The sequence below is a fragment of the Falco peregrinus genome, chromosome 8 (genome assembly GCF_023634155.1).
Source record: "Falco peregrinus isolate bFalPer1 chromosome 8, bFalPer1.pri, whole genome shotgun sequence".
NCBI classification, from domain to species: Eukaryota; Metazoa; Chordata; class Aves; order Falconiformes; family Falconidae; genus Falco; species Falco peregrinus.
Window position 1 is genome coordinate 46614573 of NC_073728.1, and position 15801 is coordinate 46630373.

The 15801-nt window shown below is 41.1% G+C and overlaps 2 protein-coding genes across 3 annotated transcripts in view; one reads left to right on the forward strand and one right to left on the reverse strand.

The window, feature by feature from the left end:
* CTNNA1 (catenin alpha 1) overlaps positions 1 to 15801 on the reverse strand; it is a 122800-nt gene that overhangs the window by 60055 nt on the left and 46944 nt on the right. The gene's annotated exons all lie outside the window — the stretch shown is intronic.
* On the forward strand, positions 299 to 3051 carry LRRTM2 (leucine rich repeat transmembrane neuronal 2). 2 transcript variants are annotated; one of them, XM_027779698.2, is made up of 2 exons: positions 299 to 852; positions 1188 to 3051. In XM_027779698.2, the coding sequence occupies exons 1-2, from the start codon at positions 849 to 851 to the stop codon at positions 2732 to 2734; spliced, it is 1551 nt and encodes a 516-aa protein (XP_027635499.1). In that variant the 5' UTR covers positions 299 to 848; the 3' UTR covers positions 2735 to 3051. The 2 variants fall into 2 exon arrangements, with proteins under 2 accessions (XP_027635499.1, XP_027635500.1); XM_027779699.2 differs by having other exon boundaries at positions 300 to 852; positions 1616 to 3051.

A 15801-nucleotide genomic window follows, 5' to 3' on the forward strand; every position in this document is an offset into this window, starting at 1 on the left:
GCCAAAGCCCTCTCACCCCTGTGAAAAGCTGGTGCTAACTGGCACCCTCTATTCAAACTGTGCACATTCTGCACCTGAAAGTTCCTTTTATGCAGCAATATTTAACAGAAAACTGGCAGCAGCCAGCACTAAGGCACTTCCAACCGCAGCTCTGCGCTGCTTTTAATGCCAGCGGAATACAGCCAGCACAGATGCAGGAGGGGGGAGCGGGGTGGTGCAAGTCTTTCCTAATCCTATCGTGGGGACGAAGGACTCCTACCGTTGATTTCCCCCCCCATCCCCCCCCCCCCCCCCCCATCAGTGGTCTTTAACACGATCACAGTATGCACCACAATGCTTTAAAACAGCAAAGCTTCTGGAAAACCCAAACAAAAGGAACGTCACCAGGTGACGTCAGCCTATATACAGCCCTGTGTGGTCACAGCGCATAAGCAAATCCATTCTTGTACCGCTTCCCTGAAAAGCTTTTCAGTAAATGCACTCATGCTACTACAGGAGCTTCTCTCAGCAATAAGCCACCCATCTGCCATCAACAAGTTAGGACTAAAGGAAGCCACAGCTGCGGAAAAAGAAAACGTGAGCTTCAATTAAACAGCTGAGCAGCCACAGAGGACGAAAACTTGTCTTAAGAGTTGATTTAAAAATTGCAGACCTGTCAGAGGAGATCAAGCCAGTGATTTCAAAAGGAATATTCCAGGAGAGCATCGTGGATTCAATTTTGCACTAATATCAAAGGACACTAAACCCAGTAAATTATTCAAAGGCTATCTTACATTAGAGCCTTTTACAGACTCACCGTGTTGAGTCTAAAACTACGACTGAATGCAACCTCCAATGTACTCAAAAGAATGGGTAAGTTCCTGCGTTTCTATATACCTTGTATAATGAATGACCGGCTATGCTTTAAAGGAGCCGTTAGATGCTAAAGCAAATTTTTCTGCACTGAACCTTATGAAAAAAATGTTTTCCAATTGTGACACTGTAATGCTCCGTAATAGAGATAAAGACTCATCCTAAGTGTAATAACCAAGTATTCTGTTTTTCGTAGTAAGTTGTTTCTTGCATTTAGAATTAGCTTGTCGGAAATGCATGGCAATGTTATCTGCAGTGAAATCTTCCATCGTGATGTTCAAAGTGTACTGATAAGGCTATCCTATCTTGTTGTTTTCCTAAATTATATTCTGCAGGCTTACATTTCAAGTGGCCATTAGGGGCTCGTATGCTGGCAGCACTATATGCAATGAGTATGGTTTTAAAAATGCTGCCTGCCTTGGGCATGGCTTGTCCACCAAAATGTCGCTGTGAGAAGCTGCTCTTTTACTGTGACTCTCAGGGGTTTCACTCAGTGCCAAACACCACTGAAAAGGGCTCGCTAGGTTTGTCACTGAGGCACAATTATATTTCTGAACTTGAAAGGGATCAATTTGCAAGCTTCAGTCAACTTACTTGGCTTCACTTAGATCATAATCAAATTGCAACAGTCAGAGAAGATTCTTTTCAAGGACTGTATAAACTTAAGGAATTAGTCTTAAGTTCCAACAAAATCTTTCATTTGCCAAACACAACTTTTAGCCAACTGCTTAACCTGCAGAATTTGGACCTCTCTTTTAATCAGTTATCCTCTCTGCACCCCGAGCTCTTCTACGGCCTTCGCAAGCTACAGACCTTGCACTTGCGATCCAACTCTCTGCGGACCATCCCGGTCCGCCTGTTCTGGGACTGTCGTAGCCTGGAGTTCCTGGATTTGAGCACAAACCGCTTGCGAAGTTTGGCTCGCAATGGATTTGCGGGATTAATCAAGCTGAGGGAGCTTCACCTAGAGCACAACCAGCTGACAAAGATTAATTTTGCTCACTTCCTCCGGCTGAGCAGCCTGCACACCCTCTTCTTGCAGTGGAACAAAATTAGCAACTTGACATGTGGGATGGAGTGGACCTGGGGCACCTTAGAAAAGCTCGATTTGACTGGAAACGAGATCAAAGCCATTGACCTAACCGTCTTTGAAACTATGCCTAACCTTAAAACCCTCCTAATGGATAACAACAAGCTCACCACTCTGGATTCCAAGATCCTAAGTTCCCTGACAGCCCTCACCACCGTGGGCCTCTCCGGCAATCTGTGGGAATGCAGCCCAAAGATCTGCGCCTTGGCCACATGGTTGAGTGGCTTCCAAGGTCGGTGGGAGCACTCCATCCTCTGCCATAGCCCCGACCACACCCAGGGAGAGGACATTCTGGATGCAGTGTATGGTTTTCAGCTTTGCTGGAATTTATCGACTGTTGTTACGCCCGTGGCTACGACATACACAGCTCCAACTACCGAGTACACAAAAAGAATAAGCTCTTCTCATTTCCATATGGGAGACAAAGAGATTCCAACTACGGCAGGCATGGTCGTTACCACCGAAGAACATTTCCCTGAGCCAAACAATGCCATCTTCACTCAGAGGGTAATTACAGGAACAATGGCTTTATTGTTTTCTTTCTTTTTTATCATTTTTATAGTGTTCATCTCCAGGAAGTGCTGCCCTCCCACATTACGAAGAATTAGGCAGTGCTCAATGATCCAAAACCACAGGCAGCTCCGATCCCAAACACGGCTGCATATGGCAAATATATCAGACCAAGGACCCTATAACGAATATGAACCCACCCACGAAGGACCCTTCATCATCATTAATGGCTACGGACAGTGCAAGTGTCAGCAGCTGCCATATAAAGAATGTGAAGTATAATACCTACATGCCATCAAAAATTAAATCAGATAAGTAACCTATTTTAAAATTGTAGGGGACCTACATCAGATTCTAATTTTTACAAATGTTGACATAAAGCCTAATTTTCCAAGCTACTTAATGGAAACATTGTTTATGGAGTGGTGCCGTATTTTTAAGTTTTTTTAAAAAATAAATCCATAATATTTTCAGTGTTAAAGAAGCAATGATTACATTAAACTTGCACTCCTAATGTTTAAAAGTCTAAAGAGATGCTCACCTCAAACTATGTAAAATGTTTCATGTTATGTAATTATATGACTGTGTGTAAACATTTATACCCGAGTCTCCATATTCTACTTTTTCTAATGAGAACAGTCTGAGGGGAAGGATGCTGGATATCTGCACAGAGATCTGCGGGGGGACATACACTCCGTTTGTTCCACTGCAGCTGTAGGATCCCAAACACTCCAGCTGGCTCCATTCACTTTAAAGGCAGCCGTGGAGGAAGATTTTCCTCCTCTGGTAATTTCATTCCAGTAAAAAAGGGGAGGGGAAACAAACAAACAAAAAAATAATAATGCAGAAAGAGCAACAAAGGTCCAGGTGGGGATTTAAAGTGCATTGGGAACCAGGGAATTTAGTTTAAATACAATTTTCCTATCTGCACATTCATAGTTTGGCTTGCTTAAACAGACCTGGCTAAAGATCACAACAGATACAGAAAGGAGCAGTTCACACGGTCACAAATTAGCAGGACAGTCACAAATTCGCAGGACAACTCTCCAGGTGCTTACAAAGTAGGCAGTGTAGCTTATTTAGGAAGGCTTAGTATGACGGGATCAATTCTATAATATTAAGCGCATTCAATTCTTATCAGCTCTCTGATTTGACTTGACAATGCTTTTCATGAATTCAGACTAATAACTTATGACTAGGAACAAACAGCATTTCAACACCTTTTCATGTGTAAATAACCTTAATGCAAGTTTTTCTTAATTAAAAGTAAATATCAGCCGGGAGGTTAAGGAGAAGAGGGAAGGAAGGAAGGAAGAAGCCTCTCTTTGTCCCCCCGCTGCCTCCCCCCAGCTGAGGCTTCCTCTCGCCTGGAAGCTATTTTCATGCACTAACTCCACTGGTTTCTCTGGAGACAGAATTAGCCCCTGTAATATAAGCTCTCATTTGTCCTCCTCTTCCAAAATTCAAGGTAATTACCATTTTTTTAAAAAAGCAACCTACACCTTCTTGTTAAGTTTGGATAATGTAATTAGTTTATAGAATAGTTCACTGAAAAATGTTTCATTTCTTACTTGACATGGGACAGAATCTAAACTAGTACGCTGTTTAAAAGAATCACCTATAAATATATACACACACACCCCTCATTCTTAAGGAGTAATTTGATTTCTTTAGCCAGAAGTACCATATTGCTATTTATACTATATTATGAAATTATATGTAAATATTTGCAGAACTATGCAGCGATGGTGGTACTCGGATGCCACGGGGGTGGGGGGTGGGGGGGTCTGCAAAGGATTACATTATTTTTAAGTCAACTGCTCAAATATTGTAAACATTCTAACCAAAGCTAAAAGGACCGGAGGGATGGAACATTTTTTTAATATAAATATATATATATATACATGTCTGTATAACTTAAAAAAAAAATGTGTTGTGTCCAATGCTGCAGTGTTAAACAATTACCAGCACACACCGATGAAGAAATTCCTCACAGTGTTGACATACCTTGAACAAATCAGTAATTACAGTATGCTAATTGTGTTGTACTAAACTATTCTGCAAACTTTTTAAACAGAAAAAAAATCACTGCATAAAAATCTGTTAGCTATTTCACTCTGCTTTTATATATCTGTATTACCACTTAGTGAGCTATTTAGGGTGCAATTATACAACAGTTTGATGTTTTATTGTGGAATGAATTCGTCCAAGGCAATTACAGCAAGCTAAGTGACTTCTGTTAAGATTTTACATAAAGATTTTTCAATTACTGGTTTTGAAGATATTAATTTGCATCATTTTATTTTTACATGCAGTGCCCTTATTATAAAACAAATATTTTGTTTACTTCCTGTGACTCTGTACTTTAATGGAAAAGATTCAGTGAAGCCTAATGGTTTTCTATAGATACACCTTTGAACACTTCTGTTTATACTACAGTGAGCCGATTTACACCTATTCTAGGAAATCAATTACTGCTTTTAACTGAATACGATAAAACCTGTGGGGCAGGTGGACAAAGAGCAAAAATTCTGTTTGATGAAATCCCACACGAGCCAGAAAGCCAGACCTAAGCTGATAAGTACAAAAATGTATTGGTATCCAAGGATATTTAGCTGCTTGTAGAAAGACTTGCTTCGTTCCTTACCATGAGTAAGTGCTCGCAGCACTTCCCTGACATCCAGGCTTTTGCCCTGCTCTGGGCAGGTGAGCGTGCATCGCTTCCTCAGCAGCGACCTGCCCCTGACTGTGCACCTTCCCTTACCTCGCGTTAACCAACATGATGGTCTGCACCGGGGGAACTGGAAAGCAGACACTTTTGGAATGGTTTTCATGTACAGCTGCAGGGTACCAGCAGAGAAAGTTATAACTGAACTCGTTAATTACACTGGCAGCCAAATAGTCTGACTACACTACCATCAACCATCAGGTATCAATACTGAAACTCTGACATCCTCAGCTGCATTTGCAAGAAGGAATTCCACCTTTCTCCTCCACACCCAGCCAGAACCCCTTGCTGTGAGGCAGTTCAAAAGGTACCACGTCAGTCTTCCACATGGTAACAAGAAGTGGCTGCTTGACTGAAGTGCTGAGGTTCTTCCCAAGGAGGTGCTTTCCTAACACCCCAGCTCTGTGCAGAAACCCACTTCATCCTTATTAGCTTATAATTATGCCAAGAAGAGTAAAGACAGATGTTCCAGCAATGCTGGATTTAATCCTCCTCTCCATCCTAGCCACTCACGCCAATCTTCCAAGCATTACAGCACCGTTCCAGTGTCTCTCAAAGCAAACACACCCAGGCACCTAACGTCTCTCCCGCACCAGCATCCCCAGTTTCCACTGGTCCCAGTGCTGCTTTGGCTTGCAGACAGGAAAGCAGGAGGCCAGCAGACACAGCCTAGCACAGCACCGTTCAATTTTCCTTTGAGTCTGTACTACACACTAATACACAGCCCATCTCCAAAATGCCATGGTTTATATCTGCCATTTCCAAAAGCATTTGTTGCCAGGTTCCAGGCATAAGCAAAGCAATTCCACAAACATTACATTTAGGGTAACAGGTATCATAAAACTCACAGAATGTCAAACACTGGCAGTGAAGTCAACTTAAATTCCCTTAGGAGGGACAGCAAATGGCAGGAAAAGCCATCACTCCACACAAGGACACAACCAGAGGCTGTTAATTCTTGCGTTTTTTTTCTTGTGTGGTTGGTCTGCGTGGTTTTTTTTTTTTGTGTGTGTGTGTGTGTGTGTGTGAAGTTACTGTCTTCCATTCTCAATTGCTTGTGACTGCTTCCAGGCAAGGAGGGTATTGTAATAAGTGCATTACTCAGCAGTCTCCGATTTATTTTGTTTATGAAAAAAGAACCATGACAATTTGGTTTAAATTAATTGTATTTCAGCATGAGCACTGGCTGATGACAAGAGGCTGTTAACTTGCTCTCCCCAAATATCATCTCTGTTGCACAGCCTCGGTTTCTACAGGTACTAAATGGCATTATAGGTGCTTCACCACCTCTAGGCACCGCCTCATGCAAGTGCTCACGGCCTTCTGGAAGTGAAAATTTCTTCTACTTCTCTCGAGACCCTCATCCCATCCAAAGATCTCCTCTAGCCTCCCTGATCTCCAGCCAGCTTTTCCTTGTCCCCACCCTCATGTCAGTGAAATGCAAACCCAGCAGTACAAGTTCAATTTTTGAGTCATCATACTGGAATGGGTCTGAATTTATGCTTTTAGTTCCCTTCTCGTTAGTCGCTCTGCATTAGATCATCATTTAAATGCACACAACTAAAAATTACTCGATGAAGAGTAAAATGGGTTAGCGTTTAGTCTCCAGCTGAAGTGTTCCTCTGCACAGAGCTCCCATTTCCTAGCAGACAGAAATATAATTAATAATGCTGTATCAATGTTTGTTTGCTTTTTCCCCCCAAGCAGAAATTATCTGATTTTTCAGCAATAAGCTTAGCCTGCATGCAAATCTAAGCATCTGAGCTTATGTCCCATTACCCCCCTTAGAAGACAGTGCCTACTACTAACATTAAAAATCAGAAATATCCTGTGGCTTTAAACCAGAAATCTGCAACACACTCATTTTTTAATGTGTCTAAGTTAATTTCTATACTACTTTAATGAAAATAAAGTTGATTTAATTTTGTGATCTGCGCAGCTATCAAAATCCATCTGTTCAGGCCTATGAAATCTACCCAAAAGCTGAATTTCATCTTTCTTATAAAGTTTTCCATAAAAATTAAAAGTTCAGAGAGCGATATAGTATTTCTCCTCCTCCCCCAAAAAAGGAACAAGTGAGGAACAACAAAAATCAAAGGCAGCTGCACAGCAGCAGCTCCTCCCTCCCCCACATTTTTCTCCATTGCAAAGGGTCCGATATCCTAAAACTGGTGCTGGGCTTTTGATTTTTAAGCCATCACAATAGCAAGATGCTTTAAGATCATTTCAGAGTCAGCTGGAAATGGAGCATTTCACATCTTGCATAAAAAACCTTTTGAGAAGTATCTAGGGAAAGGTAACAGAAGCTTTGATGGCTATAATCAAGCCTCAGATGGGGCAAAGCTTGTGCTAAGGGCAAAACACCATGCAGCCTGTGCACCTCTGGCATAAGCACTGAAAAGCTACACCTGCTATTCTTCAACTGCTCCTTTGTTAAAAAAAAACACAAAAAAACAAAACAAAACACAACAACAACAAAAAGCAAACAAAACCCACCCCATTTTTCTTTTTACTAATGTAAACATTAGTAAGTGAACTATTCTACCAGCTTAGCAACCAGAGATTAAAAGGAGTTCTAGATGCATTGTATTTAAATTACGTTTAAAGAGCCAACTTCTGGTGGGAGGGGGTGTAAGTAATGGAGTAAAATGAAGTGCAGTGTACAGAAAATTTTTGTTATTAAAATTGTGTATACTGTAAAACTGGATTTGCCTCTTTCTTCCTCCCTTTTCAAACAGAGGTGTCAAAAGCTCATTATTTCACAACACATTAAGGCCAGCCTACATCCACTATCCAAAGCAGACAAGTCAGGTTTGCCAGCCCATTTGCCATAACCACATCAAATACAGCACTTTCTGTCATGCTACAGTAAATGACCTGGTCTGCATGGGTTCTTCCCAAACCACGTTTTTGCTAGTCAAAGAGATGTCTTGTGTAAGCAAGATGAGAGAGTGACAACCAAACCAAAGCCAAATAAACTCTTGGGCCTTGAGACTGAACCCCTGTTGAGTACCTGCATCAGCAGCAGCACAGGCAGCATCACCTCTCCAGCATGCTGGCACAAGCCCCAGTGTGACCCCCCCAGAGGCTGCCTGCAGGGCTGCCAAGACCTGGCTCTAACCCTGGCTGTCCCCCTTGGGTCACCTGGTAGACCACCGTGACCACGCTTGTCATGCTGCCAGCCAGGAGCATGGCATTTCCAATAGGACCACCTCGCCAAGAATTTAGCAAGGACAAATAATCCATATCCTTTTATAGATATGTCAAACTAGCAAGACATCACTTCATCTCTGAATTACAGCCATCTAGAAAGTGTCAGAAATACATCCCCTGTACAAGAAATGTTCTTTATACGGGCTACCACAATGAACGTACCGTTCAAAACCACAGTGCTTCAATAACATGAGAAAGATTTCTGACTTAGAGAAGTGACAAGTTCACAGACACAAACCAAAAGCCTTGATACAACAGCCGAACAAAAGAACAAGTTTTGGGATGTTCCAAGATGATTACATGCACCGAACTGCCAGCTAAAGTAATTTTGGTAGCTAAGCCTTAGCTGCATTTACTTTTTTGCAAAAGGTTTGTCTGGCACAAGTTCTCAAGGGTTTTAAATGTCAGTCAGCTAACTGCCTCTCAATTCCTTCTAATACTTCGAAGAAGCACAGAAATCTAATTTCTTAAACCCCCAAGAAGACTAATTTTAAGATAAACAGCATCTCAAATGCAAACCTAGTTGTTTTCACAAAGGTAAGATACATAAGAGGAAAAAAAATGGTATTCTGAATATGGCATGCAAAACCTTTAAATCCAATTAGTAACAAGGAAATGTCAACATCCCTAGCAACTGGCTTTTAAATGTAGGATGTATTAAGACAACTGCAAAAAAAATTGAGACTCAAGAATCTGACCAGAGAGGGCTGCACAAGCAAATTGAAAACTGCAGCACATCTGGGAAAGCGCCAACTCCCTCCTCCGGTGAGTGCACAGGCTAAGGGACAGAATTCAGTCCAAGTGCTCATCCACCATAAAACCCTGATGTTAATATTTACTGTAATCTGTTCTTAAGAAAAAAAAGCTTTAGGAAGTCATCATTACCTATTCAACAATTTCATTACCACAAAGACACTAGGAAAAGAATTGTTCTATAATGAATTAAAGCTCCATCATATTCAACATCAGGAACAGTGTGCTCTAGGAGTTATTTCGGAAGATTTTTACAATGAGGGTGGTGAAACACTGGCTCGGGTTGCCCAGAGAGGTGGCAGATGCCCCATTCCTGGAAACATTCAGGGTCAGGTTGGACAGGGCTCTGAGCTACCTGATCTAGTTGAAGATGTCCCTATTGCAGGGGCGTTGGACTAGATGACCTTTAAAAGGTCCTTTCCACCCCAAACTATCCTATGATTCTACAAAACAAAAAGCAAACAAAAAAAACCAACTAAACAAAACCAAGCAAGCAAAAACCAAAACACAAGACTACAATTGCTCCATTAACAAAATTTCATGTTTATTTCTGTGATGCATGATTAAAGAGATTTGGCTACTAAGGGCATTCAGCAAATGTTTCTGGGCTGAGAGGTAACTAAAATGTTATTTTAGTTCTGCAGATTCTGTTTTAATCAACAAGGTCTAAGAAATTTGACCTTTTCTTCATTCTTAGTCTGCTAAAAGGGCAAGAACAAAAACTTAAATATAGACAAAAATCATTTGAGACCTTCTGAACTGGCAGCATAAAAACCAGCAGCTAGGAGCTGAATGGTGACCAGAGGGGATTATATCTTTGGTTAAATACAAGCTCTTCTCCCCAGTATGTAACAAAAACACTTCCAGTATACACACAAGCAAAACTAAAGTGGTATTTTCTGCTACTAGGACATTTTAAGAAACTAGTAAGTCTTCCTTTTTAAAAATAGAGTATTTATTTTAAATGCTGTTCAAGTAACTTACAAGTAGTAGAGCCTGCTGGGAGAAAACAGGGGTATGTTGAATACTCAAGCAGACTAGACACAGCGAAAGTACTGGTTTTCTTTTCCACCAATCCTTACTCCTAAAGAGTGTGCAGTGCATTTTTGCTTGATATAGGTGCATTTATACTAGTTTAAAAAAGCAGCCTTATTTCATGAAAAGTCTTGAAGTAAGTGGAAAAGGTTCATCCATCAAGAAAGTTCTTAAATAATGAATGGGTCCTAATTCTTTACAGTCAAAAGCAATTAATTTTCTGTATTATAATCAGGAGAATAAATCTGAAAAATCCATTCTCATGGTTCTGATCTGAAGGTAGTGTTGTTGCAGTTGAATTTTTATCTCTAAATGCAGGAGCAACGAGGACTTCTGCTGTTTAAACATACAATCTTCTACCAAACAGAACAGCTTTACTGCATATTTAATAGGTAGAACCGATTTTGCGAGACTGCATGAGATTAGAGACAGCACTAGATACAAGAAATGCATTTCAAGTAGAAAGGTCCTTCCATGATACCTCTCAACTGTACACCTACAAAAATTCTTGAAATATCCTTTATGAAGTGTACAAAATAGTGCACAAAAGCTTACTGCAAAGAGTAGTTTTACTTATATGTTTGCAAAGAGCTAAAAATATCGAGAAGAGTGTTAATGCGGAATCCAGCTCAGCCTACAGCAAGTATTCTTGCTCTCATTTGCTCTCTTCCCTTTAACTCCTAAATAATCCATCACGTACCCAGAACCTCTGCTTCAAAAGCCATGTGCTGTTAGCTGGGACTATCAATTTCTGCCCTCAAATAGACTGCTTCAACCCTGATACCACCTTAAGGTTTTAATCTCTCAGAGAAGAAAAAAGCCTGTGAAATTAATAAAGCTCTTACTAAAGCTAATAATGATGCAATCTGCTAGCAGTGAGAACATGGGAAGGGGGACAGGGACACAGACGACAAGTGAGTTTCCATCTCTAACAAGGGGAATGTACATACGCATTCTCCTCACTGCAGAGACTTCCAGAAGCCTTGTTAATCTCTGCTTGGACCAAGTCAAATTTTAACTACCCAATCCGACTCACCTGACCCAGAAGGGAGTCGCACAGCAAACACCCTCAGCACACACCTCTCAAGGGGTGCGAGCCAGGAGCAAACTACTAAGTCGGGAAAACCACACAGCAGGCCATCCTGCAAGCCCCCAGGTCTAACCGTATAGTTCTCATTTAGAGAGCAAAAGCATCATCTATGTTGTCCTCAGGACAAGACAACATGCTTCAGTAAAGACGTGGAACTACTTATTGATTGAGTCTAGCCCTGAAGCATGCCATCCCCAAAAGAACAGCAACATCTGTTGGCCTACAGAGACTTAGGATTAACTCCATGCTTGAAATTCTGGTTGAATAATTTAAACATTAAGGAATTCTTCCTCAGTCTTTCCAGATAGCCCTGAAGATGCAGATAGCTGTATCACTGCTTCCAGGTCGGACGAACACCAAGCTCGGCACCCAGGGGAACAGGAGACCACTGCAAGGCAGACCCAAAGCACAGGCAGCCAGGTTTGGCAACTCCTAATGACAGCTGAAAGCTGTATAGGTATCAAGCGTCTATCTTTAGGGTTCAAGCTTTCAGAAATTTAAAAGCCACAGAGCAGGCAGGCAAAGCCATCTCTAGTTTTATTATTCTCTATGGATGAGCAGTTTAGCTCTGGGACACCTATTAGCACCATGGCAGCTGTGAAACTTAGAAATGGGAGAGCTCTGACTACATGACAGATGCCTTTTGCCTGCAATTAACATCCAGTCCTAAGACACCAGAAACTTCAGAAAAGGCTAAGATTAGACATTTAATTATATTGAACTACAGAAAAAAAAAATACGGTTAAGCTTTGGCAGGTACTACTTCTTCAACATGACACTACACTCTTGAGCAAAACAAATATAACAGATACCTTTGACAAGTTACTATAGACTATGGTGACAGTTTTAGGAGCCGTATATACATCCTTTACTGAAACTACAAAGTAGCATGCGCAATGTCCCATGTGTAATGAGCTTTTGCCAGGTATTACTCTCTGCCACCCTGAGTAGAGAGCAAGTCTCCAGACCAGCTAAAATAAGTCAGTCCTTTGGATAAGGGACATCTGCTGCCTATAGTTAAAATAGTTAAACACCCACATATGCACAGCGTAACATAACGTAACAATGAAATCGGGACTAAGGCATTTCAGGTATTTATAGATCACGCGTGCAACTTCAAAACACCTTCAGTGCTGGGAACTGCTGAACAAGTTGCAATGCCTCTTCCACTCCATGTTTTGGATTTGTCAGTGATACAGATATTTGTTGAGAAACCTGAAACTCTGAGAAAACCACCACTTTGTTCCAAATCTGAGAAGTGTTTATGAAATGAACTCAAAGCTCCTGTTCCCATGCTGCCCATGCTGCAGGGATGTACCCTTACCAGCAGGGACCAGGACAGCAAACACCGCCCCACACACAGCGAGGTTCTCGTGCAAAAAGCACTTGCACAGAAGCAGTAACATTACACAGAGACCTGGAATGTGGAAGTGCTCAGCACCCTCCTCTACTGCAGCTCAAGACTACTCCAGGACCTGCCCGTGACTAACGCCATAAAACACAGCGGACAAATGAAAGCACTGACAGTGGAGAACGATTCCAGCACACCACACAGATAAATTTCAGGGATATTACCCCTTCATATCTACAACTGTCTATGGACAACAATTAACTTGACAAAGCATGCCAATGAGAGCATCTAGAGACACATGAAAAAGTTTTATACTACATTCAAATGAGCCGATGCTACTAGACTGCAGACGGCTTGCTGCTTCTTAGTGGGCACTGGATCATTTGAATATGCCACAGTAAAGCTGCATCATCAAGATAGGAACTTCAACATCTACTTTTAGTGTCCATTTATTCAAAAATAGTAATCTTCATCAAGCAAATTAATAAGTGATCATCAGCTTTAAAAAACCATTTCAAATGTTTATGCAAACCTAGCTACATTGCAGCATATTCTGTTAACTGCGACTCTGCTGGAGTTCAACCTGTGCTGTAACAGTCAAGAACCAAAATTAGTCTGTACAAACTGACCATCAGATACCCACCAGGAACCATGAAAATACAAGGAAACCACTCAAAAAAAGATGAGGTTACATAAATAACAAGACAACCCAACCATCCCATTCTTCCAAAACATCGATTATGCACACATAGGCAATGAATTAAAAAAAACAAAACAGGTATGTAACACAGTAAATCCACCTGAAACAATATGAAATGTATGCAACCAGTGATCCTGGGGTACTAACTGAAAGAAGTATTTAGAAATCAAAAGTATATCTCAAAAGAAACCACTAATGGGGAAGTTTACCTATGGAAGGCAGAAAAACTTCTAAAAATCAGTGTCAAGAAGGGTTTGGGCCTCTGCAGATGAGATTCGCTGCAACAGAGACAGTTTCAAGGATATAGGTATTATCTTAGATGAAGATAACGTTAATTGGTTAACATAATAACAGAGAAGTCTAGTACTAAAAGTACATTGGCTTTGACCACATCATCCTACCCTAACCTATGTCTATTAACATTGTGTGCTGACTACTTAACTGAGCTTTTCACCCATCACTAGCTGCTGGTCATCTGTCTTGCAGTTTGGGTATCTCCTGGGGGCTAAACCTCCAGCCAGTCTAAGTATTGCTCAGTTGCCATGAACTGATTCAATTGGGTAAACTATGCTAAAAACAATACTAACGCTTATCCTGGGTGGTTGGTTGTTTTGTTTTTTTAAATAAATAGTATATACTATTCCCTACATTTGTTTGTGCAAGAGAAATGTTTTAAGCTACTGACAGGATTAGGACTAAATGACAAGTCCACATTTTTGATACAGATTGCTCACAGAAACAAGGTGAAAAATATGATAAAGAACATGAACAGTTTCAGTGATCTGAGCCAGGAAGAAAAAAAACCCGCACACCAATGTTAAACAGAAAAGAGAACAACTTTGTGAATCTTAAAACAGCTTCTACCAAGGCCATTACACAGCTTGATTTCTGTTTTGACAAGTGGTTTGGGTTTTTTTTTTTTCTTTTTTAAATGTAATGCAGTTGTAATCAGGAAAGGCCTGTTTTACCAGTGTGTTATCAAAAGCATTCTATGCCTTTGGAACAGATATTTCAAATTAGTAACATATTTCCAGTCTCTTCATTAACAGAAAAAAAATCTTCCAAAAGCTTTACTTCCTCATGTGATAGCTATAATTTGCAACTTCACTCTTGCAGAGTCTGTTCCCTAACAAAAAAGGAAAAATCAGGAGAACATACAAGTTACTCTTCCTACGCATTTCATAACATCTTTTACCTCTAAATGGCAGCTGACCAAAATCTTCAGGACTGCCCCAGGCTAAAACCCATTCCAAATCCCTGTAACTTGCTCCAGAATTCCCACTTGAGGGCAATGCCGAAAGCAGTGGAAAATGCTGGGGCTGGTTTGTAAGCAGTTCACTTCTTAAGGACAATCGAAACTCCACCATATGAAATGATAAATTTGAACCCCAGCCCATGCAGAACCCAGTTACTAACTTGTATATATGCATACACACAACCCTTCTGCTCCAGCCGCAGGGGTAACCAGCTATTTCATTCAAATACCTTCACAGGCAACACAAACTGAGAAAGTCCTCTTTTAAGCAATGGTGAAACCAAACCTTTAAGATTACTGTCTAGTATATCAATGTGTTATTCCTTGGGGGGGGGGAAGTGGTATTTTTGTGCAACAGCACAAAGTAATTGGTTTTTTTTTACTATTCTTTTCACCTATGATGTGGGGGAGGAGGGGAAGAGATGAAGAGAGGTGTCTGTCTGGCCTGGAAAACAACAGATTCTCAAGCATTTTGTACTGCTTTTGTGCCACTACCAGGTAATGGAGCTACTGGTGTTCTCCTAAGGCTTACATCTAAAGAAGTTAACAGCACAGGTTTTATGATATAGAGCACAAAAGTTCTATACCTCTGAAACACATTTCCACTACTATGAGGCAAAAGTATCTATTCATACAGATAAAGTAATGGCAGAAAAGTGCCAGGGTGTCAGGAAATCATCCTGCAACAACAGACATTTTTTTTTTCTTAAGAACTCAAAAGGAAACTAATCCTGGTGACAATACATCATATGCTAAAACAGAGATTTTATTGAACTGAGTTTTCATAGTTTCCATTAAATCGTGATATTGGGGCAAAGTTAGGACCTTACAAGCCAGACTTGGACCCACCATTAACAAAGCAAACATACAGTTTGCAGAAGACTTCAGGTAAAAGGTTTGTGCTTCTTATTACCTTAAACGTGTTTTCTAGTTGAGCTCAGAGCCACCACGACGCTGAAGGGCTCTAACTTGCACGCGGTGAAGTTTGCCAGGTCCCCACCCACACCTCCTCCCCAGAGGCCTCCATCAGATGGCAGCTCATGCCTAGTCAACCGATGGGAGGCAGGAGAGTGTCTAGGCTCTATTTTACACAACTTCAACTGTAAAGAGGTTATTTTGCAGTGGGTCTGCCATCCTACTTCTTCAGGAGTTTGCAAGCTTGTATTCTTCTTCTCTTCCCTCCCCGCCGTGAGCAGGCAGGGTACTTGCCAGGGCTGGGGCTCA